Source organism: Hyperoodon ampullatus (genome assembly GCF_949752795.1).
Source record: "Hyperoodon ampullatus genome assembly, chromosome: 13".
NCBI lineage: Eukaryota > Metazoa > Chordata > Mammalia > Artiodactyla > Ziphiidae > Hyperoodon > Hyperoodon ampullatus.
The window spans coordinates 48,171,198-48,197,854 of record NC_136926.1 but is presented as its reverse complement, the minus strand read 5'-3'; the positions used below and the strand labels follow the sequence as shown (position 1 = coordinate 48,197,854).

The 26,657-nt window shown below is 42.8% G+C and overlaps 1 protein-coding gene across 2 annotated transcripts in view; it reads left to right on the top strand.

Moving 5' to 3' along the window:
• Positions 1-13,902, top strand: part of GAREM1 (GRB2 associated regulator of MAPK1 subtype 1) — a 203,198-nt gene extending 189,296 nt beyond the window's left edge. The window contains exons 5-6 of one of the 2 annotated variants that reach the window (XM_079718027.1): positions 10,747-10,913; positions 12,295-13,902. In XM_079718027.1, coding sequence (XP_079574153.1) covers positions 10,747-10,913; positions 12,295-13,189 — 1,062 coding nt within the window. In that variant the 3' untranslated portion in view covers positions 13,190-13,902. Of the gene's footprint in view, positions 1-10,746; positions 10,914-12,291 lie in introns of both variants that reach the window. The other variant, XM_079718026.1, reaches the window with a different exon arrangement.
• Positions 13,903-26,657: the final 12,755 nt, after the last annotated feature.

Here is a 26,657-nt window from a genome sequence, read left to right as displayed (position 1 = left end):
GTAGATGCAGAAAAAGCATCCTTTCACGATAAAAACTCTTACCAAAGTGGGTACAGAGGGAACATATCTCAACATAGTAAAAGCTATTTACCACAAACCCACCGGCAGTATAATGCTCAACAGTGAAAAGCTGAAAGCCTTCCCACTAAATTCTGGAACAAGACAAGGATGCCTACTCTCACCATTTCTATTCAACGTAGTATGGGAAGTCCTAGCCACAGCAGTCAGACAAGAAAAAGAAAAGTTATCCAAACTGGAAGAGAAGAGGTAAAATTGTCATTATATTCAGATGACATGATACTATATATAGAAAACCCTAAAGACTCCACACAAAAACTACTAGACTGATACACAAATTCAGCAAGGTAGCAGGATATAAGATTAACATACAGAAATCTGTTGCATTTCTTTACACTAAAAATGAAATATCAGAAAGGGAATGTAAAAAAAAAAAAAGTCCTTCTAATCACATAAAAAAAAAAAAAAAGGAATAAACCTGACCAGGACTTCCCTGGTGGTCCAGTAGAAGAATCCGTCTTCAATGCAAGGGGCGCCAGTTCAATCCCTGGTCAGAGAACTAAGATCCCACATGCTGCGGGGCAACTAAGCCCATGCACCACAGCAAGAAGATCCCATATGCCACAACTAAGACCCAACGCAGCCAAAAAAAATAATTAATTAATTAATTAATTAATTGTTTTTAAAAGTCCATCTTAAAAAAAAAAAAACCTGACCAAGGAGGTGAAAGACGTGTATGCTGAGAACTATAAAACATTAATAAAGGAAATTGAAGATGATTCAAAGAAATGGAAAGATATTCCCATGCTCTTGGATTGGAAAAATTAATATTGTTAAAATGACCATACTTCCCAAAGCAATCTACCCATGTAATGGATATCCCTATCAAATTACCCATGACATTTTCCACAGAACTAGAACAAATAATCTTAAAATTTATATGGAATCACAAAAGACCCAGAATCGCCAAAGAAATCCTGAGGAAAAAAAACAAAGTTGAAGGTATAACCCTCCCAGACTTCAGACAATACTACAAAGCTACAGTAATCAAAACAGTGTGGTATTGGCACAAAAACAGCATATGGATCAATGGAACAGAATAGAGAGCCCAGAATTAAACCCACACCCCTACAGGCAATCTTTGACAAAGGAGGCAAGAATACAACATGGGAAAAAAAGTCTCTTAACCACATGATGTTGGGAAAGTTGAACAGCCACATGTAAATCAATGAAGTTAGAACACACCCTCACACCATACACAAAAATAAACTCAAAATAGCTTAAAGACTTAAATATAAGACATGACACCATAAAACTCCTAGGAGAGAACGTAGGCAAAACATTCTCTGACATAAATCGTACCAATGTTTTCTTAAGTCAGTCTCCCAAGGCAGTAGAAATAAAGCAAAAATAAACAAGTGGGACCTAATCAAATTTACAAGCTTTTGTACAACAAGAGAAACCATAAAACGAAAAGACAACCTACAGACTGGGAGAAACTATTTGCACATGATGTGACTGACAAGAGCTTAATTTTCAAAATATACAAACGGCTCATACAACTCAACAACAAAAAAGCGAACAACCCAATAGAAAAATGGGCTGAAGACCTAAGTAGACATTTCTCCAAAGAAGACATACAGATGGCCAACAGGCACATGAAAAGATGCTCAAGATCGCTAATTATTAGAGAAATGCAAATCAGAACTACAATGAGGTATCACCTCACACTCATCAGAATGGCCATCATTAAAAAATCTACAAACAACAAATGCTGAAAGGGTGTGGAGAAAAGGGAGCCCTCCTGCATTGTTGGTGGGAATGTAAATTGGTGCAGCCACTATGGAAAACAATATGGAGGTTCCTCAAAAAACTAAAAATAGAGTTGCCATATGATCCAGCAATCCCACTCCGGGGCATATATCCAGACAAAGCTATAATTCAAAAAGATACATGTCCCCCTATGTCCATAGCAGCACTGTTCACAATAGCCAGGACACGGAGACAACCTAAACGTCCATTGTCAGATGAATGGATAAAAAAGATGTGGTGCGTATATACAATGGAATACTACTCAGTTGTTAAAAAGAAAAAAATGAAATAATGCCATTTGCAGCAACATGGATGGACCTAGAGATCATACTAAGTGAAGTAAGACAGAAAGAGAAAGACAAATACCATATGATATCACTTATATGTGGAATCTAAAATACGACACAAATGAACTTATCTACAAAACAGAAGCAGACTCACAGACAGAGAACAGACTTGTGGTTTCTAAGTGGGAGGGAGGGGGGTAGGGAGAGACGGATTGGGAGTTTCGGATTAGCAGATGCAAACTATTATGTATAGAATAAACAACAAGGTCCTACTGTATGCACAGGGAACTATATTCAATATCCTGAGATAACCATAATGGAAAAGAATATGAAAAAGAATGTGTGCATACATGTGTAACTGAATCACTTTGCTACCCAGCAGAAATTAACACAACATTGTAAATCAACTATACTTCAATAAAATAAATTTTTAAAAAAAGAATTGATTCTACTCTGAATTTTTATTTTGTCTTTGGGCTTTCTCCTACTGACTATTAATATTAGAGAAGACAAGGGGGGAGGGATAAATTCAGAGCTTTGGATTAACATACACTACTATATCTAAAATAGGTATAGTATATCTACACTCCAGTAAAAAAAATTTTTAAGTGATATAAATTAAAGCTAAAAAAAATACATTAGAGAAGGCACTAAAGGAGAGATTTTCTTAAATAAACCTGGTGTATTGATAGTCAAATTTAGGTAATAAAAAGATTAATCTGGAAGTGATTATTTACTTTTCAAAATAATTGCTCTACAAAAGGATTCACTCAGGATTCCACTAATTAATGCAGTCTCCTAAGGCATCTGACATTTAATTAATTTTAATTACAGCTTTTGAGGAGTATTCTGTAAGCAAGCCATACCTACGTTTCCCATTTGTTAATTGAAATAAGGACTGAATTATTATTGTGTTTTGGTAATTTTGAAACTAATTGCCTTTGGTTTTGTGTAGGTTATTTATTTTTAAATGAAACCTTCTAGGCCAAGTAATTTTCTCCTGTGTCTGCCGAAAGTCTCAATGATTAGAATGTTAATAAAGTCATTGTAATATTCTATGGGATAGCCCTTGTTTCAAATCTGCACTCCTGGGTTTACCATTTGCACAAAATCACATTAATGGGAAAGTTATATACTATTTAAATATATCTATCATGCATTATACTCCTTGCTCAGAAAAGGTCTTTATTCTCTGCCCCAATGGCATAGTCTTTCTCTGGAGTCCAGGGAAGCACCCTGGAACTTAAACAAGTATTCTTTTCAGAACTGCGTGCCCTTCTTGTTTCCCAGTAGCGGCCTGCTGTGCCCTCCGCCTTGACTCCGTTGCCTGAGGCCTGGAGGTTGGAGGCCATTGCAGACCCAGGCCTGCCTTAGGTCCTTATCATCCGCATACACAATGGGAAAAAGAAACGCACACGTCTGAGAATCAGGATTTCAACTGTAAATCACATCTGCTGTGGCGTAATTCATCAGATAGATGTTCATTTATTGCCATGTTGTCATTGTAAAACTTTAATTTCTGTTTGGCTGAAAATACCCCTGATGGGTATGTGACAGGGTTGTGAACTCTTTGTATAAAAGCCTCTTTATAAATAAGATTTCTTAAGGCTGTAATGATTTTGTTATCTGGGAGAGGGAGTGTGGGAAGAAATGTAAAATACAGGGCAGAGGGCATGTAGTGAAGGCAAAGTTACAAAGTTCAGGGAAGCATGGTTACAAAACTCCTTTCTTTGCAACACTGGCATTATCCTGAAGTCAGCTTTTTAGAGAAGAAAACTCATGGTAAAGGTGAGTCCAGTTTTAGATCAAGCTCACCTATAGTGTGTGTGTTTTCTGAATTAGTGTCAACATAGAAACAAAGTGATCCTTAGTCCACCTGAGGATGGCCGAAGCCCGTTAGTGACTGCCCACAGTTCCAAGCAGTGTGGTCTTTGAGCCGAGATTTTCACCCACAGGTATGTGATGGCAGATTTTAGACTGTAGACAAGGAAATGTGAGCCCTCGTCGGCAAGTGTCTCCAGATCCATTGCCTTGTATTTAAAAGTTGAATAATTGCTGCTATGAAATTGATTTTTTTCCCCCAAAGAAGTTCAGCAAAGAACATTTCATAGTAAGTCTTCTGTTTTCCGAAGCTGTCTCTTTGGTCCAGTTAGTGAAGGGGTGTGAAAGTGTCATTTCTTCCATAGAAGATGAGTAGGGAGTTCTGAGAAACTAAGACTTTCCAAGAAACATCATCATACCAAAAAGCCCCCATTCCTACACTGTGCAGTTTCATAAGCACGTTGTGTGTCTTCTGTTCGTTGTATTCTTTTAATCCCTAGGGAGTGTCAGGAAAAGATAATGTCACAGAAGAAAGTAGTTCATACGTGTATAAAATACTCTAATTGTATGTAATGTGTGAATTTTTGTCTTCTAAACATTTACATTTAACCCTGTTTCCAGCCATGCAATATTGAGCTTTGTATTTGTAATAAATTCTCATGCGTTATCTTTAACATGTGGCTATTTAGGGAGAAGACCTTGTTTTCCATTTTTCACAAATTATTGGTCCTTCACCCTGGGCTCAGTTTCCTCCCAACTAAACAGACTTAGAGCTGTGAGGAGAGTGGGGAGGGGAAAGGATGCTTAAATACCTATTCCAGGAGTCAGGAAATCAAGTTACACTTTCTGGAGAGTATTCAGAAAATAAATAGTCCCATTCCATGACGCACGAGATTCTGACCACAGGTTGAAGTTGGGTTTTGACTTTGTCAACCACCTTCACATAGTAACACGAAGCTTTCCAAAGCCATTTATTTTATTGGGTGTGTCCATCTTTGCTTTCACTGTTAGATAATAAGCTGCCATTGATTATTTTTCTGGTTTTACGTGGCCAGTGCTGGCATGGTGAAGGCAGAGAGCAGTGGGGAAATGTGTTCTCCTCTCCGTCCCAGAAGTCCGTGTGCACTTAACCTCCAGGTTACATGCGTGCGTGTACCTACCCGGGCATGTTTTCAGGTTTCTTCCAGGTTAAAAAGAAAAAAGCCATGCCTCCTTCAATCCACTATCCCTTTCTAGTAGCTGTCTCCGCCTTCCTTCCCAGCGCCTGCCTTCCTTCTTGAAAAGAGCGGTCTGTCCTCACCCCACCCTCGCCTCCTGTTCTGGCTTTGACTCCCTGGAATCTGCTTCTGGTCCCCTCACTCAACTCCGGCTTCATTCACTAAGGTCCCCAGTGACCTGCTAACTGTCACACCTCTTCCCGACCTGCCCTGACTTCCTGTCGTCGTTCCATCTTCACACCATCCCTCTCCTGAGCCGTCCTCCCCACCATCTGCTTCTTTGACACCACTGGGGACTGTTCTGTGCCGTGAGCAGTGAGATGCGGTCCCCACCCTTGGTCTCCTCCTCTACTGGCCCCTTAGCGGTTCAGCCCTCTTCCCTTCTCATCTGGGATCTCAGTGCCACCAGGACTTCAGATTCTATCCATAGAACATTGAGCTCGAACTCTCTTCAACACTGAACCCCTTGGTTTCTCCCAAGCTCTGTGCTTCCTTCTAAGTGTCTGTCTGATAAGTGGCACAGGATTTGTCTCGCCTTCTAAGCCCCCAGTCCAGGGCGTCGTTCGGGCGGTTTATTCATGCCCACGTACCTTTTGTACACTCACACTTCCTTCCTCCTCCAGACTTTCTCAGTATGATTTCCTGTGAGTTTGTTCTTCACCTGCCCTCCTGAATCATTCATGGTGCTCCCGCTGACCTTCATTTCACCTTCTATTCGCATAGGACCGATTTTTATCTCAGTCGTGTGTTGGTCTCCCTCCATCCCCACCCCAGCTAATTCCAGGGGCTACTCATTCTTGTCTGCTTTACTCAACACCAGCTCAGTGAGCCTGTGATGGGCACTCAGCATATAATTGAAGAAGTCAATAGTAAATGGAATTAATGTCGTTTGTAGGAAAAGGGAAAGTGACACAATGTTCTTCAGACTTTTAGGGGCAGTAGATGGTGCCTGTGATCCCGGCCATTAGCCCTCAGGACGGACACCTTCTACAGCTTACTTCAAACCCCACTAGTAAATTTTGTGTGTTAGACGGCAGTCACTTAAATATGCCTCCCTGAGAATATGCATCGTAGACTAAAGAGAAGTGATGGTTCTAGAAAGAGCAGAACTCCCCAATTCCACCTCGCAATAAATTAGCTTTCTGTTTAGCTCTGGGTTCACAGTCTGCTGCTTGAACACTGGGTAGCGGTATCTTATCTCTGATAAGACTGAATCATTGAGCATTTCTTTAGAAAAGGGAAAGACTTGTTGTGGAGAGGCAAGGATGAGAGGACTGTGCTGGAAGTAAAACCACTTATAAGAAAGGCTTGAGACCAGAGAACTGCTTGTGAAGCCAGGCTCTGGGTACGGGTGGGAGTCTGCTCTCCCCGAATCCATGTTGTGGTCATTGACCCTGTCATAACCAGTAGGTGCCAGGAGCTTGGCTGTAAACACTCAAGCTACTCATCACCAGAAATCACCTACCAGTAGGCAAAAGTCACCCATGATCCGCGATGGGTAGTAACACCTGCCTCAGACAGAACGCCATCCCCTCCCTTAGCACCAGGGTTCGAGGTTTACTCCTGAGAATCCAAGTACCTCACCCTCGCCCTGCGCTGCTCCTTGAAGTTCAGTCTTAAATGCTGCACTGAAAGGCAGAGAAGGGCTCTAGTCCGTCAGGCATGGTGTGTCGGGCACGGTGTGTTCTATTACATCCTCATTTAGAATAGGACTTACAGGACGGTGGGATGGGGTGCTGACAATGAAGCCACAACATTTCCCAGTTCAGAAATACTGTCATTTTCACTCTGACACCACGTCCAGTGTCATGGTGGCAGAGTTGATGGCGGTCATAGGGGCCAGGTCTGCTGGCACCTTTCTTCCCCTAGATTGACACCAATATGAAGACCAAAAAATTAACATGGAGCCCAGATGACTTATCAATAACAGTCTCCACATTAAAATATAAAAGGCATTCTTTTGGTATAAGTTTGAAAATAAAAGGGCCTTGTTGTATTTGTTTTGTGACATCTGATAACCTCCACCTTGCATTCTGTGCGCCATATTTGTGCCAGAGGTGACAGATCCCCAAACTCTGCCATCCACAGAGCAGTAAGAACAATGACGACAGTCCCTACCATTTCCACGTTCGGGCTAATTGAATATACATGGGAAGTAGGTAAATATAAACAGTCTGTTGGCAGAGTTCAGAAGCAATGACAAGTACTGGTGGCTACTTGTGATGGTCCCAAACCGCGCCTGTAACAGTTAGAGCTGGGCCTTAGGAAGTGACAGGAGGGGATGGGCGGTAAGAACTAAAGCAGAGCGAGAGGCAGGAAAGCACAGGGCGTGTTTAGGTGACACGGAATCTGCCCCATTGGATGGACCCATGTATTCATATAGAGGAGTAATAAGGGAAATAACTAGGAAAATGGAATCAAATGGGATAATTTCTTCTAGCGAGAAGAAATCACTAGAAAGACTGCAGCAGGCCTCAGTGGGAGACAGGAGAAGCTGGACTTTATCCAGTAGTCAAGGGGGGCCACTGGAAATGGGAAGTAACAAGATGAAAGCCACATGCTGAGACTTTGAGAAGGAATGTGCTGAAAATGTAGCACTTAAACGTGAAATTGAATATGAGGAAAAACTGGAAATAGGGTGATTGGCCATCTGGTCTTATAAATTGCCTTTTATTGTCAGATAAAATTCATTTCAAGCCACAGCTACATTTCTCTGGGATATAAATGTCCCATGATGAACCAAATCAAGAAGCAAAGAGAAGTAGAATAATTACTGTTAAAAGGATGTAAGAGATAGAAAGTAAGATGGCACAACAAACCCTCACAGTGTGTTGGTGTGTCACTTCTGAACCCCAAAATGTACACATTCCCCCAAAGCATATGTAGTTTTCCCATAAAATGCACTGCAGTATGACTTCATTTGAGCATCCACATCTGCAGCAACAAGTTAAAAGTAACACGTGGAGACGCATCTACAGGGTCACCAGCCGTGCTCACCCTGAGAGGGCCGCCCTTCCGCAGCTGCCCGGTGTAGCACTCACTAGTTTTGTTCCTCCACAGTGTTACAGCTGAATTCTTGTTGCCGACGGGGTCCCACTGAAGTCGGGTTTTGTTTTGTTTTTAACTTTCTTTGGTCTCATGTTAGTATCTTCTCACTGACAACATCTCTCACACACACACACACACACACACACACACACACACACACACACACACCTTTGTTCTTTAACTCCTTTCAGGAGTCATATGGCCATTTCAGAAGCTTTCCATATTTCAAATGCTGTTTGGAGTGTAGCTAGAAACGTTCCGGTCAGCCGAGCTCACGTCACCAGGCCCTGTGACCTACAAATGCTTCTTTTTACTGCTGCCTCGCCAGTCCCCTCCTGTCACCGGGAAACCTATGGGGAAGCTCTTTAGGACTGTCCAGTTATGGAAGGAGGGAGCAGAACCAGATGTCAGGAACCTTGAGAGTCTGGGGTTATAAGAAGAGAAGAGAGGACTTCCCAGAGGTCAGAGTCAACTACGAGTGGCTGCTTTTCTGTGTTCCGAGACCTAGGTCAGCTGATGATCCTCAATTAAAATGCACAGTGTAGTCGACAGCTCAGCATATCATAATTGACATCTAGGTAAGTGGTCCCTAATGAAATGTATTTAATGACTAATTCCAAAATTTAGAAATTTCTAAATCAAATTCAGCCTTAACCCTGTTTTCCTGATGCTTCTCTCTAACTCCATGTTGAGAAGCGATTGTTTATTTTTAAAGTGGAAAAGTTCACTGACGGACTCCTTATCTTCTTACGTTTTCCGTGATTCCTGTTATTCTAAGCGTAGACAGAACCAAGCACATCTATAAAAGCCGCACCCATCCATCCCAGATTCTAAAGACATTCCCCAAGAAAGAAAAACACAGTTGGCTACTATACAATTCGCTGACAAGACAGAAGGAAGATGACACAATATCTTATTATTTTGTAACCAGTATATGCTCCCAAAAGCCAGGGAGTGGAGTGATCCAGCCAGAACTTTTCAGTGTCCTAATTGGTTCCCAGCTTCTTAAGAAGACCCCAAAGTGAGGCAAGAGTCCCCCCTGGGCCAGCTTACAAGCAAGCCTCCCACTTCCTTATCCAAACCTCACTTCCTTCTCCACCACCACCTTTTGAAAAGCTCAGAAAGAGAACGCCCGCAGCTGTTGGAGAAGAGAATCTGCTGCTCTCAATATTTTGTTTTCGCCTAAAGGGCTGCTGCAGAAGAAAAACTGTAGCCAGTGGGTCCCAACAACCAGGGTGGTGGGTCCTCTGGGTGGGAGCAGTGATTCCCAGACCCAGGGTGAAATGCAACGGCTGAGACTTTAAATGGCTTCTGTTTTACTTAGAATTGAGGTTTGCCGGGTCACCCCGGGGTCACATGACTTTTTTAACATCTGGTTTTCTCCAGCAAGTGAATCAGGCGTCGGAAGCCAGTTAGAGGGCCGGGGTGCAGCGTAGGTGGTAGACGACGCAGTGTAACGTGAGCCCAATTCATTTGGTCTAAAGCAAACTCCAAACCAAAGCTAACAGGAGCTCCGTTTCATTGACTTCATTACCCAGAGCCCCTGGGACAGAGGAATCGAAGGCAAAGGTGAAAAAAAAAATGGGTGGGAACACAGCCTAAAAGCAAGCAAGGGTGGTTTTTTTTTTTTTTTTACAAAGTAAGAATTGGCTCTGTTTTTACCTAGGTAGTTAAGGGCAGACTAGCTGAACCAGGTATAAACTGCCCCCTGCTGCCTGACACAGAGAAGTACATAAAAATATCTGCCTCATTAAAAAGAACCTTATTCTGAAGGCCGACCATGAATGGAAAACAAGCTGGGGCGAAGGCAGGCAAGGGATGGCACAGGTCACCTGCCTCCCTCTCCGGTGTGAAGATAAAGGGAGGGTGAGGGAGGTGGTATTTTTCGGATTTGGAGAGCTGCCTCGTTACGCTATCTGCCGCCTTGTTTCTCAGAGTGTATGTAGTCCGTGGTCCAGCAGCGTCCGCATCACCTGGGAGCTTGAGATGCAGAGCCTGAGATGCAGAGTCTCAGGCCCCACCCTTGGTCTACTGAGTCAGAATGTGCATGAAACAAGATCCCCAGGGGATTCATGTGCACAGTTCCCTGTGAGAAGCCCCGACCCTAACCTCAGAAGGAGCCTTTACACTAGACAAGGTCCACTGTTCCCTAAGGTTTGTAGCAAATCGAATTCAGTTTGAACAGTGAAGAAATACAACTCGCTAGGAGAATGGAATCCTTCATTAATATCGTGATCAGTTACGCCCTTATTTTCGTCCTGCTCCCGTTTCCTGCGTCCTCACGTATCACCGGCTCTTTACCGTGCTGTCCTTCCCATTACTTGCTACATTTCTGCAGCATCTGCCAAACCGTTTCTTTCCAAATCGCTCCATCTCTGGCAGCCTCCTGTCTCCCACAGTCCTTGTTTGCTCAGGTCTCCTCTCCCCTTCTTCCACCCCTGCTGGTGTCACGTAAGAAGAGCAGCCACTGGGCCCTCCGGGAGGGAGCTGGCCCCGTGCGTAGTCCGAGTGTCGCTAACCCCGCGTGTTCTCTTCTGCGCCAGGTCAGGGAAGAATGCCGGCTCCTGAACGCCCCGCCTGTCCCGCCCCGCAGCGCAAAGCCTCAGTCCACCAGCCCCTCGGTCCCTCCTCGCACAGCCAAGCCGGCGCGGCAGCAGACTCGCTCTCCCAGCCCCACCTTGTCCTACTATTCTTCAGGGCTGCACGACATGTAAGTCCTTATGCCAGGGCCCACTTCCACATGGTTCCCTCATCAACCAGGTCCCCGGTCCTTGAGAACCGTGTCAAGGAGCCATCCCCTGGGCAGGGTGGTAGGAGAGGAAGTTTTCTTTTAAAAAAAGAAAAAAAAAAAAATTTTTTTTTAACTGGATGAGCATGATGGGGCTCTGTTGGTTCTGAGCTAGGATGGAAGAGCCAGTGACCTAGGAAGATGCACAGTCTGTGAGGGGTTCAGTGGTTAAGGCTGGCCTCTACTTATCTCCGCTTTGACTTCAACACACGCAGACAGCACCCTCGAGGAGGCCCCGGAATGGCAGGGGTCGTGTCGGCTGTCTACTCTGAATTCCAGCCAGTGCTGGAGTCCCTTCCTGACCATCACTGTAAGGCAGTCTTCCACTTCCATCTGGATCCTCCAAGTGCTGTGAGCTCATTCTTTTGCACTGCAGCTCATTCCATGGTTGGCACATGCCAATAACTTTTTTTAGAGATCTTTCATTATATGCAGTTGAAATCTATCTCCATGTAACTTTCAACTGTTTCTTAGGTCTAAAGAAACAAATGTAGGTCCACCCCGCCTCTCTTGATCAGGCTGTGAAACCGTGAGGTCAGCCACGATGTAAGTCTCCTCCAAGAGGCAGCCTCAGTCCCACCTGCTGTCCCCCCATCACCCACCTCTGAGCACACTCTGGTTTCACGGTCACTCTTAAGACAGGGCCCCAGAGCTGAGTGTGATCACATGTGACAGGTTAAAGTAGCTCTCCTTGGCAGGTATTTCGTTGTTCCCTGGACATTTAAATCTTTATGGTGATGTTACGCAATTGTGCGGAAACCAAGGCAAGAATAAGCATTTAATTGGAAACATTTCTTCCAGCCTCAGACTCTTGGATGGACTTAAGGTCATCGGTGGTGGTGATGTAGTCCTGTCACTGTAGCCCAAGAATGACAAGCATGAGACACTCATTTACTGCTCTCTCACTCCACCCATGCCCACTGCAGACATCACTAATCAATCACAGCACCTGTTGGTGATAAGCCCAAACAAGGCTGAAGATTTTTCTCATCACAAAGATCCAGGCACCCACTAACAATGATTTTCTTGTTAAAAAAATTATATATTTGCCATCTCTGCTATAGCATATTAAATCAGTATCTTCATATCCATAGTTGTATTTTAGTAATTTAAAGATTCTTTAAAAAAAAAAAAAACCCAGTGAAGTTAAGCAGGTACTTTACGATAAGAAATACAATATTTGTTGCCTAACTACATTTTTCTACTCAGAAGTGACATCAATGGGATAAGGATAGGCTGGATATTTTACTTTTCCTTTTTTTCCACTCATCTCTCTCTCTCTCTCTGTTTGGCTTTTAAGCAGCGTTACTAAAAGTGACACGAGTCCTCCTGAAAGCTCTCCCGTTTCCTGCTACCCGTGTAACCGAGTGAAAGCAGATTCCATGGACCCCAAGTCCCCGTTTGGCAGTCCCACTGCTGAAGCTCTGTCCTCCAGGCTCTCGTGGCCTAATCATTACTCGGGAGCGTCAGAGACCCAGACCAGGAGCGACTTCCTGCTGGATCCGAGCAGGAGTTACAGTTACCCCCGACAGAAGACGCCGGGCACGCCCAAGAGAAACTGCCCTGCAGCCTTCGACCTCGACGGCCACGAGCTGGCGGCCAGCCCACCCGGGCCCGGGCCCACGGAGCCCGGCGGTAGTGCCCCAGGGTGTCCCAAGTCGGCCAGCTACTCTATGGAGAGCACGGGCGGGAAGACCCTGACTGCGGGCCCCGCCAAGCAGAGCATCTCGTGCCCGGCCTTGCCTCCCAGGGCCCCGAGGCCAGTGGAAGAGAAAGCCGCCCTCGACACCCTACCTTTGCCTCTGCAAATTGATGGTGCTGAGGAAGACCCCGAGTCTGGGTCGCCGGACCTCTCCGAGGACCCGTACTTTGTTCAGAAGGGCACGCAGGACATCTTCTCCATGTCTTACCCCTTCTCGTCACCCCTCCACCTCCAGCTGGCCCCCCGCTCCTGTGGTGACGGGTCCCCTTGGCAGCCACCTGCCGACCTGTCGGGACTCTCCATAGAGGAAGTGTCCAAGTCCTTGCGGTTCATAGGGTTGTCCGAAGACGTCATAGCATTCTTTGTGACCGAAAAGATTGATGGAAACTTGCTTGTTCAGCTCACGGAAGAAATCCTCTCCGAGGATTTCAAACTGAGCAAACTGCAGGTGAAGAAAATCCTGCAATTCATTAACGGCTGGAGGCCCAAAATATAGCCAAATAACCCCAGGTAGCATTGAACAAAACAGATAAATGTGTGTTCTAGAAGGGGAGGGCTGGGACACAGTTTCACATTTTTTTGCACTAAAAACTTTCTCTGTAAATAGGGATAAGAGAAAACTCTTACTATGCAGATTATGATTTTGAATGGTGAACAGGCTATTTTGTACATCAATAAAAATGCTGTACAGAACACTTAGAGGTGTGCCTTGTACATCACTCAACACTCAACAGCTGCTAAAAGACAAAAGGCATGTTCAGAGAAATAATTGTTACCCAAGTAGGTTTATGGGAGAAGTTGTGATATTTATTTACAAAATAGCCAAAGCTGAAAGACATAAGAATCTTTAAAAACAAAAAAACAAAAAAAAAACCACCTTTGAACAATTCCCTCCTTTGGGAGAATCAACTTTAGACAATTTATTCTGTGCTCTGTCGTTCGGATTGCTCAGTGCTAATTGTTTTACTCTTGTGCCTGAAAATGTTAGTGATATGAAATGACACTGCAGTGTTATGTGCTTGGTGGGGATCTTTTTATCAAAAGGCATTTTACAAAAGTCACCTGCTAGTAGAGAGGATCTATGATGTCCTTAGAAATAATAAATCATGACCACAATAATTTATCTGTAACTGAGCAGAGATTTAAAAAAGACCAGAATATATACGTATATGTATATCTACACAATACAAATGTATGTTTTAAACATCAGTATGAGTCTGATCTTTTAGATAACATCATCTGTTCACTTTCAAATATCCATTGAAGTTTGGGGCCGTTAATTAAGTCGACTCTCCTAGGAAATGGGTCAGAATGATTCCAAAGGTTCTCAGAGCCCTGTCCCTCGAAGCTCAGTCTTATCAGGCTCCATCACAGAAAACTGGGAACAAATCAGTAGAGAGTCTGTATTGAAGAATTAAGTTTGATTTTACACCTATTACAGGCTGGGTTTTACATAGAGTACTCCTGTGCTGGTCAGTGTCTGGGGAAATGACCATTTCTGTCGAGTGATAATTCTTCTCGGGTTTGAGGGTCTTATTCTCCTGGTGTGTGGTGATGAGGGGTCTAGAGAGCATTTCTCAGAGCGTGTCAGGTGTTCTCAACATGCTTTGTGCTTTAGGAGAGCTCAGAAGTCAGACATACCATCCTCTGCTTTGATACGTGCTACATCTGTTGCATCATTTTTTAAAGTATCAATAACAGTACTTGTTTAGTTCAGAAATCTCTTCTTTCCTCTCTTCCAAAGAAAATACATGATTACCGTACTTTCATTCCAACAATCCCAGGACCCAGTCTGACAGTTTTTGCCAAACGTGAATAAATCCTCCAAAATATAATGGCATCAACATAATTCTTGACTTTTTGAAGGAATATAAATCTTAGAGAAGTTTTTGTTCTCCGAGCAGCATATCGTCCCTAGCCCTGTCTCCCCCAGAGTCTGTCCCCACATTCGAGATAGACAGACAGCCACCCAGGTGTCAGTGTGACTTGCAGGATTGGCTTGTATGTTATTATCCACTCTTCTTGCTCATCAGAATAAATACACAAATGGAAAGACAAGACCCACCAGTCTAGTTTTGCAGACCTGTTCAATATATGGCTTCATTTCTTGGCATTCAAGATATTTTTAATCCATCTCATTGTTTAGAATTGGGGTGAATTGGTACCTTTTCTCATTTTCCATCTTAAATCTCTTTTTTTAAAAAAAGGCATTTTCCCCCCAACATGTCTCCCAAAATGCAAATACTCTAGGTTAAAAGTGCCCCATAAGAGTACCCTGTAGAATCTGTCAAACTGTAGCACCTCTTCAAAAGTAACTGACAAGTTTATATAGAAGCTTCTAGTACTGCACTCAGATGACATGCAGCCCCTCCATGAATTTCATGTTGAGAAAGCATCCTTCTGTGTGAGGGGCAACTCCCTAGGTAAAGTTAACCTCTCAGAACTTTCCTTTAAAATAAAAACAAAGGATGATGTTGAAAAGTTGCAAGTTTTCTTTGGCAAAACCTTGCTGAATCAGTTCGTGAATCCTTAGCGCTTGGACACTGTTCTTAGTTCAAGAGGGAGGAATGAGTGGGTTTGAGTTTACTGTGACAGTTGCCCCACATAAACAACTGATTCCTTTTATCTTTTTTTCTTTTTGTTTTTTTTTTTTTCTTTTGCAAAACCTCGACACAAAGTCCTTTTTGTTTTTTGTCTTGGCATATGTACGTTGAGTTTATATCGACGGCAACATAGAGACTCCTTGAGGGCAGGGACTATGGCCTTTCATTCACACACTCAAAATTCACTGAGCATCATCTGTGTGCCGGGCACTATGCTAGTATGACCTGACAGGCTGATAAAAAGACACAGTTCCTGCCTTCTTGGAACTCATAAGGTTTATGTTTAAAACCACAGTTGTTGAGACTGGGTATGTGTAAGAGAGACATGAACTCTCCTGGCAGTTGGATGTATGGAGAGTTAAGTGTGCCCCGTCCCTCAAGAACCCACAGAAGGAAGAAATGGCAGCCTCTATTAACGGGGTATAAAAGAAAAACTACAAGACCATTGAAACTTGGAAAGCATTGGAGGCAGCAAGTATCTCTGACTCCCACTGACTAGTGTTCTTTTCTACTGATGGGAATTTTTTTTTTAATTGGTAGTAAGTATCTTCTGGTATCTGCAAAGCCACATGGCGCCCTTACTAGACAAGGCATGCATAGCCAGAGAGAATCAAGACAAGGAATGCAGAACAGGGGTAGGAAGGAAACAGGCCTTCCCTTCTGAGCTGCGATTTTTGCAGTGAAAAGCAGTGTATAGAGATCCCCGCATACAGAACCTTTTCTAACCAACCAGGTCAAGACTGAGGACATCTTCTGGCAGGTTCCCTGCAATCTGTGCACTGACCCCTGTGCTTGGGGGAGAGTGTCCAAACGGGACTCTTTCTTGGATTCCTTAAATGCATGGCCAAAACCATCATGACCCTCCCTTAAGAAATACAGCAATAAACCAAACCAAGCAGCTAAAATGTAAAATGTGGGCCTGATTCATGTTGGGACGGAGCGCTCAAACACAGATCAATTCTTTCTCAGAATCTCGTAAATGCCTGCACGTTCTCTCTCTTTTAAGTTGAGCTGCTCAACTTTATGAACTGTGAAATTTACATTTAGACCCTTTCAGCCCACATAGAACATTCACATTTATGGAGTTGCAGCAAGCTGCCCATTCGACTAAATTGCACTGTTTATCTTGTTTCACGTAGAAATAAAACAATCTTACAGGGAAATATTATTATGACTGTCCATTCCAACTGTTTTCAGATGTGGGTAAATACCCTCTGCCAACATTCCAGAAGCACCTGCACATTGTGCACACAACTCCTCGAGAAGTTCAGGGGGTGGGGGTGGATGAATAGAGGGCTCTTCATTTTCCAAACACACTGTAACACAAGTCACTACTCATCATGCCTAAAGAGTATGAGGTTAACGTTTTGAATAACAAACTGAAAAAAAAACACAGTTCTCCAAAGACCACTGTGAACCATTCAAAGAAAATTTCAACTTCAGTCCACCAGAAAAGTGAAATCTGCTGTTGGACACACAAGACTTTCAGAAACTATGACCATTAATCCCAATTCCCACTATTTTTCTAGGAATACAATGGCACCAGGCTGCTAGGGCAAGAAAAGTAAGATGCCCAGAGTGCAAATGATGGAAAGTAGGATTTTTATTCTGTGGGACTGTAATAGTGTGGAATTCTTATGACCACTTTTGTCCAATCACATCGTTTAGTCTTCAAAACTTGGTGTTTTAAAATTTGTCTCATTGTGAAAGCTAGAAACAAAGGGTAAATGTGATTTCTGTTAAAAGTATATACAAATATCTTCTGTAATTTTGCTGCTCTGTCTAATTTTTAGGCTATGAGTTTTGTAATGAGCTTATCAGATGATGAATTTCCTTTGTTTACAATCTCATGTAGTAGGGCTCAGATCATTTCTTAGCTATAAACCTCTTCTCCCATTTTCATATTAAGCTCCATTTAAAATATTGCTTAAGCTAAGCCTAAAAGTTGAATTTAATTAGTCAAAAATTTGGGAGTTTTCCTTGACTTAAATGAAAATGGTATATTCTTTTCAAAGACTTTTGTAACCACCTTTACAGTTTCTTTGCTTGGAAAACTGGGGTTGTTAACTACCAGTTAACAGTTGCATTATTTCCAGAGCATTGTCTATGGGCCCAATGTGTACCTCAAGATAAACATGGTATGTTTTGTCTAAAAAAATTCGTTGTTGATTTAAATGGTTCTGAAATGTCTATAAATAAAGAAATTTTAAAAGTTGCTCTTCTTGCAATCGCTCCTCAGTGAGTTGGACCCCTGTGTGGTTTTCTAGAACCTCTCTTTCCCATCCTCATGGAGGAGAAGAGAACTTGTCTGAAGGGTTTCTGAAGACTGCAAGCTCATTCCATGTTAACAAGAGATTGAAGACTATGGCTATCGAAAGTGGAAGAAGCTGGGAACCAGGTAACCTGGTGGCAACCAAAGAGAATCTAGTACCTGTGTGGTCAGAAGTTGGGACAAAAGACAAATATAGATGGACTAGTGAGCTTTAAAAAAATAATGGGGGAGGGGATAAATGAGGAGGTTGGGATTAACATATACACACTACTGTATATAAAATAACAAGGACCTACAGTACAGCACAGGGAACTACGTTCAATATCTTGTAATAACCTATAACAGAAAAGAATCTGAAAAAATATAGATAGGTAGATAGATAACTGAATCACTTTACTGTATACCTGAAACTAACGCAACATTGTAAATCAACTATACTTCAATAAAAAAATAAAATAATTTTAATAAAAATACATGTTTGTACAGAAAAAAAGAATAGAAATTCATATCTCTTTGGCTTATATATAGTTTAATTTCTATAATTACAATTAGCATAACAGTGAGTAGATGTGGTAGAGGGTTTTAGAGAAAGTCATGAGCATGCAGCACGCTGCAGCATCCACCAGTAATTTTTACAGAGAAGTTGGCAAGTGGAGGCTGGTTAAGCTTTTATTGTACTCAAAATAGCATGAAATAGCTTCAAACTATCTTACTGGGCTGTTCAGGGGAGGGTTGAAGGGCAGGGAGGACAATGAGGTCTTAAGTCCTTGCCTGGCTAGGATCTCCCCAGCTTCACAATCACCAAAAAATCTTCCTGCCTTCTTTTGCTAGATAAAGCATCCCTAAATCATTCATTCCATGTTATACTTAAACCTTCAACACTTCTGCCCTATTTCACAGGGATAAAACCTGTGACTATACCCACAGGTGGCCACTTTCCTGATTTCAGGGATGTGCACTGGACAAAACTATAGGGTTGATGTGACTGGGCTAAAACGTCCAAGGACCTACCGCAAGGTTCTAGAAGTACTTACATCAGATATACACTAGGACATATGACTTCCCCAAATTGGATATTGCCAAGTAAATTTGAGTTTAGAAATATATTGAGTTAGAAGACTCACAGACATAGAGAACAGACTTGTGGTTGCCAAGAGTAAGGGGAAGGGGTGGATTGGGAGTTTGGGATTAGTAGATGCAAACTATTATATAGAGAATGGATAAACAACAAGGTCCTGTTGTATAGTACAGGGAACTATATTCAATATCCTGATAAACCATAATTGAAAATATGAAAAAATGTATATATATGTATAACTGAATCATTTTGCTGTACAGTAGAAATAAACACAACATTGTAAATCAACTATACTTTCATGAAACTAATTTAAAATAAATAAAAAAATTTAAAAGAAATACATAGAATCAAATATCCTCCAAATCCTACCTATCTGAGGTTAGAAAAAGCCAAATCATTGAAAACAGTGAGTAGGTGCTGGGTAAATTGCACTGAAATGAATTTTCCCTTAAGCAGTCCCCTCTCCCACCTCAGCCCCTCCATGCTTAGGTACTCATATGCTTCCTTGAGGATTTACCAAGTGTCATCCCCCAAGCTGATTTGGTTTCACGTCTCTGTGCTGACAGCTTTCTGGCTACCCTTGTAAGCTATAAGTCTTTGGTATCAGGGCTTATGTCTTTGCTGTCATATCTTCAAAAGTAATGCTACTTAAGATTCTACTGAATGACGGCATGATGCCATCACGTTCCTGATGGCGGCCAGTCTTCGTGCCATCAAGATCAAGACCCTGCAGCTGCATGATAATGAAGTAAAGTCAAAAGAATGACAAGTGAAATCTGTATTCATCATAAAATATCTAAGACTAAAAGAGAGTAAGATATGAACCTGTTTAGAGATTCCAGATCGAGTTTGCAACATTTGCCAATGAATAAATTTTTCTTCTAACAGTTTAATGAAGGCAATGAGTTCAGTTCTTTAATGAATATAAAGTGAGCTAGAAAAGATCAGTGTGTTTCGGTAAGTTGACTCAAATATTGGCTCTAAAAGACACAGGCAATTGAAGACTAGTAGATATGGTTGAATGACCTAAGCTAAGAGTGATCTCAGGACCAGAAGCAGTGATGGGTAAAGATAAGAAACAGTTTGCGTGCTCAGAAGCACAGCTGGCAAGGAGATATTGTGCAGGGCATAGGAAATAGCATCCATGGGCAGATCACAGAAGTTTAGAGCCAGAGGGAACCCTGGAAATGATCTGGTCCAATCTCTTAACTTTATTGGAACGAAACCCATGGAGGTTAAATGACCTCACTGGGATCACACAAAGTCCGTGACAGAACCAGAGCTAGAAATAAAATCTCTTGTTTCCCCATTTTGTACTCATTCCACGACAACCTTGTCTCCCAATTTCCTCAACTTTTAACTTTTAAAATAACATTTAAGGACTTCTTTGGTGGTGCAGTGGTTAAGACTCTGCGCTCCCAATGCAGGGGGCCGGGGTTCAATCCCTGGTCAGGGAACTAGATCCTACATGCGTGCTGCAAGTAAGAGTTCACATGTCACAACTAAGGAGCCCGCCTACCACAACTAAGACCTGGTGCAAATACATAAATAAATAAATATTTTAAAAATAATAAAGAGCAAAAGTTTTTTTAAAAAATAAAATAAATAAAATTTTAAAAAATAAAAATAACATTTAATCAGGTGTTTTTAAGCACATGGAATGCCCTACCCTGGTCCACCAACTTCTCTTTCTTCTAAGCCTAAAAATAGGAGCTGATGTTCCCCAGTCAGTGTTAGCTGGAAAGAAAAGAAACCTCTCCTGTTTGTAAAATGGATGCTCTGTGAATGTCACCTGCTTTTTGATCAAAAACTATGACTCAGTGGAGATACTGAGACAGGTGTAAGATGAAAAAACGTAAAAGAAAAAAAAAATCCAAAACTAAATGTCCATCAACAGATGAATGGATAAAGAAGATGTGGTACAAATATACAATGGTATATTACTCAGCCTTAACAAAGAATGAAATAATGCCATTTGCAGCAACATGATGGATTGTGGAACCAAAAAAAAATGACACAAATGAACTTTTTTACAAAACACAAACAGACTCACAGATGTAGAAAACGAACAATGGTTACCAAAGGGGAAAGGGGGCAGGGGGGGAATAAATGAGGAATTTGGGATTAACAGATACATACTACTCTATATAAAATAAATAACACGGACCCACTGTGTAGCACAGAGAATTATATTCAATATCTTGTAATAACCTTTAATGGAAAAGAATCTGAGAAAGAACACACACACACATATATATAACGTATATATATCACTGAATCACTTTGATGTACACATGAAAATTGTAAATCAACTATACTTCAATTTTTAAAAATCCCTCCCAAAAAATCCACGCATAGCATGCACGCCTTTCATCCCACTGTATCCAGAGTAGCCCCTAGGAAGAGTACAAACTGGGGCACCTTGGGAGAGAAGCAGCTGTAGTACTAAACATGGCCACAGGGTGCCAGGCTTTTCCAACCAGCTAATAACTACCCAAGGATTACTCCAGTCGAGGATCAGAGCAGAGTAAAATTTTAAATCCAGCTGTACTGGGGGTCTCTATATTCCCATCAGTCACTTTTCCACTTTCCTTAGTTAGCCAAAGGCATTCAAATCCTGAAGTTATGTAAACAGAAAGAAGTGGCTCAAAAAAGGTAAGGGATTTGAAAGTGGGGCACTGTACAATCTTTTCAAGCCACATTTCCACTGGAAGAAGGCAGAGGAATTTTCAAAGGGCAAAACTGACCTATCAGAAACCTCGCTCTTTCTTGGCCCTGAGTCTCTGGAATTTTGAAAGTAAATGGTGCAAATCTGAGGCTCTTGCATAAAGAAAGTTGTACTTCGTTTTTTTTTCCATTGATTGGTTTTGAGCAACAAAACACCCTCAACCAAAACCAAAATCTATCAAGTATCATTACACTAAAGTTGACTTTAGTGTAAAGTTGACATTACACTAAAGTTGACTTTTGAGAACGTACATCTCCTTCAAGCCTCCTTCACCTTGACAATCAAACCATGAACCTACCTAATTGATCCTGAAGAACAAAGGAAAGATGAATTCTAACGAAGAGAATATCAGACTTCGGTTTGGGCATGAATATGTTCATGCTTCATTCTCTGTGCTTTTTACTACTTTCGGTGTAGCATGATTATTGACAAAGTAAAGGAAGTCTCTTTTTCAATTCAACTTTTAAGAAGGTGACTGATTTTACAAATCCAGTAAACTACCAGTAATTTCAGTTTTAGTTTAAGTTGCCATCTTGAAACAGTGTAATTGCCAATTAAAGTTTTCCCATAGCCACGCTTACTCGTTTCTATCTCATTTCAGTGATTAGTGAATCCTGTGGAGAAATGGGACTTTTTCGCTTTGTAAAATGCTTGGCTATCCTGGCTCCATGTTTCTGTCTAGGTTACCCTGTCCTACACACAAAGGCCTTCGCTTTTGGTTCCTTGTCTCTGTGAAGACTGTCGAATATGCTGGTCCTGCATGTGCATCCTAGCTGCCGCCCTCTAAAGCTGGAAAAGTCTAGCCATGTAAATCATCATTGAAGCAAAACCTGAAACCAGGATAGACAATCATCTCACGAGGTGCAGAACATTGTTCGTGCAGCCTGGGGTCCACTCTTTGTACAATCCCATTTTTTCACGGGTCTCACTATCACTGAGATCGGATAAGACCAGGTAAGTATGGTACATTCTGTGTACACCAGTGATCTGGGGCACATTTTGAAGAAGTAAGATTTCTGTATGTTAATCATCCTGGATGATAGAAAGGTGTGGGAGTTATTTGTGTCAGCAGAAGGAAAAGGCAACCTGCAGAGACACCACTACTACAGTAACTCATAAAGTACTGGGATCCATGGATCAGTTAATAATTGATAGTTTATTTGGAAGGTTGAGATGACTTATCTTTCACAGATATTAATTGCAAAAGAATGTTGTGAAATATGGCCTGGGAAAATGAAGTACACATTTCCTTCTTCAGTTAACTATTAGGTACGCTATTATTTAACCCTGGACAACTTCTTTGAGAGAGGTCTTGTTTATTTTTGTTGTTTTTTTGCCTTAACATGTTGCCAGTATTGGCCATTTCTAGAGTATCCATCTTCCATCCATAGTCTTTGCCCCCTCCTGACTGTCACCCAGTGTCAGGGTGACATTTAGGGGCAGGAAGTTTATAAGGAAATCAGCAGCTGTTGCTAGAGTTGAGGATTCGACACCAGCGTGCCCTCAGCAATCCCAATACTCAAGTTCCAGGCTGTGGATTATCCCACTACCAGACTTGTTTATCCCCTAACTCAGCTACTGTCCTCACCAACCACTGTAGGTCTCAGTATTCCCAGTAGGGACCCTGCCTCCTGTCTCCCCCCAGTCTGGGTTTCTTCTAGCACCTCTTTCCCTGAGACTTCTTAGATCTTAACCCAGACTTAGCCTAAATTTCACATTTCCCTGAACCCTCTTTTTGCTCTATCTGCAGTTAGCTCATTATGATGCCTGAAAACATTCTCTAACCTGAGTTTCATAAATGTGTCCTTGTGAACAGCCAAAGTGACCCAGCAGGCAAACAACACTGGAGAGACTGGACTGATCTCACGGGCAGATGGAAGAAGGCAGGGCGGCTGGTGTGCAGATCTCTGGGTTCATTAATTGAAGTAATTTGGGCAGCATAACTCCCATCATTCCCAAACAGTAAAAATTTGCCTTTCCAATCCTGGCTGTATGAATGCTATAAAGACAGGTTTGAACTTACTTTTAGTGTCAATAAAATATTGATCAGCCAGCGCCTCACCCTCTGGCATGTCCCTAAGTGATATTCCCAGTATGTTTAGAGGAAAGTGTGTCTCATGTGCTCCAAGGTTGACCAACACCCAGTTAGTCTCTGATTCTCAGCGCTGGCACCACATCCAGCTGGCCATGGCCACAGGGTCACTTCCTGCTTCTCAGCACAACATGAGCTCCTGAACTCTCTGATTATACAGCCAGTCCTGCAAACAGGCTCCTCTGGAGATGTGCGTTTAGGCTTTTCCAGTCCTTCCGTAAAGGTTCTGTGTGCAGCTGCTCCATCAACCTGAGCTACAGATGTGCTTGCTTACAATGCAGGTATCCAGCAGGGTACCAGGCATACAGGTATGTGTACATCCACATACCCCAACACCTATGCCTTGAACAAACATCCTCTCAAAGACACACAAACTCAGCCCATGAGGAAATGAGTCACAGACCTCTTCATAACTGCACCCAAGGCTACACAGACGCCCAGCAGAAGCTTAGAAATGCCACCCATATGGCCATGATTGGCCTCCTACACGTGTGTCCATCCTTTTCTTCAGGATAGAACCTGAGGGAGGGTTTCTTTTTCTGGTGACAAATATTTAACACCTTTGGAGTCAGCCAGTCCTGTATTTGAGTCAGAGTTCTGCTCTTTATTATTGCTGTGGCTATGACATCATTTTCTTACCTATAAAATAAGAATGACAACTACCTCTTAGAGTGGTTACGAAAATTAAATGAGTTGACATATATGAAGCTCTTGACGGACCACTTAGTTCAAAACAAGACTCAATTCTGTTTTGAAATAGAATTAAACCCCTTTAAAAATGAGGGACAAGGCGGCGTGGGAATAACACACATTCCTTCTAACCATTAGCAAGTGCTTTTTGAGCATATATTACATTTTCTGCACAGACCAGGTACTAAAGCTGTTCTGAATGAAGACACAAGCTGATGGTTTACAGACAGTTAGCACAATAATAAAATCATTCATTGAGTAATTACTGTGTTCCATTCGTTAAAACACAGGAAATCACATGCATTATCTCACTTAAATTACACGGAAGCAGTAAGAGGTAACTACTACTGTTATTCCCGTTTTTATCTATCTATTTATTTATTTTGGCCACGCCATGCGGCTTGTGGGACCTTAGTTCCCCAACCAGGGATCGAACCTGGGCCCTTGGCAGTGAAAGCACAGAGTCCTAACCACTGGACCACCAGGGAATTCCTTATTCCCGTTTTTATAGAGGAGGAAACTGAGTCTAAAAGGGTAACTCATCCAAGATCACACAGCAAGTAAATGGTCAACCTGGATTCAAATCCAAATCTTTCTGACTCAGAGGCCATGCTCTGATGCAGGGACACGTGCTCTGGGAGTTCACAGGGCAGGTCACTGTGACTTGAAGCTCGGAGATGACCTCCTACAGGAAGTGGCTCCTAAACAGGAATCTGGAAGATGAGTAAGAATTAGGAAACAAAGGGGAGCAGGGAGAAGGGGAAGATGTGAGAGGGAAGAAGGCAGTATTGGCTCCAAGATCCTGGAGATGCAAGAGAGCACAGCGTCACTGACGTAAATTGTTCAGGGGGACCTCAGTGTAGCGAGTAAAGAACGTCAGTGAGAACTGAAGCGGTAGGAAGAGGCCTTTCCATGAAGGCCATTGCATTGAAGACAAGGGAGGCTGGTCTTCAAGCAGTGGAGAAACTCCGTCATTGGAAGTAGGGAGTGACAGGAGCAGATAGGATCACTGGGAATGCAACGGGGGAAATGGGTTGAAAGGAAGAAATCCTGGATGAGGGGAGAGCCATTAGAAGCAATGAGGAAGCACATAGATAATTCATGCAAGTGTGGAGGTGTCCTGGGTGGGGTGGCACCAGTGGGGATGTAGAGAAATGGACCAACTAGAACAGAGTGGAGGAGGTAAAACAAAAGGACTTGGTAATCGATCCAACTTGGCAGCTACTACTTGGAAGCAAGCGCCTAAATCTCCAGGTGCCTATGACCCTCAAACTTCCGCCATCCCCCTCCTAATACAATATGGGACCTGAAAGTAAAAGACTGATATTATAATAGTGTTTCAGGGGCTTCTAGATATGAGAATAAACAATAGAATATGAATTTAACAATAAATGATGGTGCCTAAACGAGAATCTCCACTGGACCTTATCCTGGTTGGAAGGATGAAACAGGAGTTCAGTCCCAAAGCATCCCTCAGCAGAGCTGGGCGGGGATCTACCAAGGGGGCGATCCCTAACCGGGGTACCCTCCTATTTGTCACCAGCCACACTGGCCTCTGAAACCACGGTGAGCCTGGGACCTCGTCAAAGTCAGAGGCTGCACAACTCGCTCCCCAGTGGCGCTAGAGGCTGTGCTTCCGCTGGGCAGGGCTGTGGAGCAGAAAGCTGTACCCAGAGCACCTTCAGCAGCACCAGTGGAACAGGGCTCACGGCTCCTGGGAGTAGAGGCGAGGAGGGATGGAGGATGGCTTCCAGGTTGTCCACCTGGGCGACTGGATAGAAAAGAAACAGAGAAGCAGGGCGGGAAGGGGATGCTGCTTCAGCTTTGGGTGTGCTGCATGTCAGGCCGTCCACCAGGTGGGGTTCTGTTTGGCTGCACAGAATGAAAACCCAACTACAGCCGCTTAGTCAAAAAGGGGTTTGTTTTCCTCGGTAACAAGAAGCCCAGAGAAGGCATTTAGGGCTTATGCAGCTGCTCAAGGAGGCCATCCCGGAACCAGGATCGTTCAGGTCTCCTGCTGCACTACCCCGGTGGCTTTCATCCTCGTGATTATAACTTGGATCCTGTAGTCACAAGCATTTTTCCTGACTTCCAAGCAGAAAGCAAGCTTGGAAGTGTAAAGAGCAAAAGACACATGCCGCTGACTCTGCCCTTTTCAAATCCCTATAGATTTCCACTTGGCCAGAACTAGGTCACATGACCACCCCAGGGGCAAATGTCACTTAGGCATTTTCAACGCTGAGCAAGTCAGAACTATGAACAAAGAAGAAGAGACACTGGATAAAAAACAACCATCAGTGTCTTCATGGGCACTTATGCAATATGTATTCATTACCCCAGTGTTGACCATAGGAATGCAGGCCATCCTGCATTAAGCTGTTGGCAGGGTATAAGAAATGTGGGATCTCCATGCCATATAATAGTAAGTACAAGACCAGTTTCCTGGGCAAGCAACTTACGCAGTCACACAACTCTAAGCACTTAATCCCGTTCCCCATCCC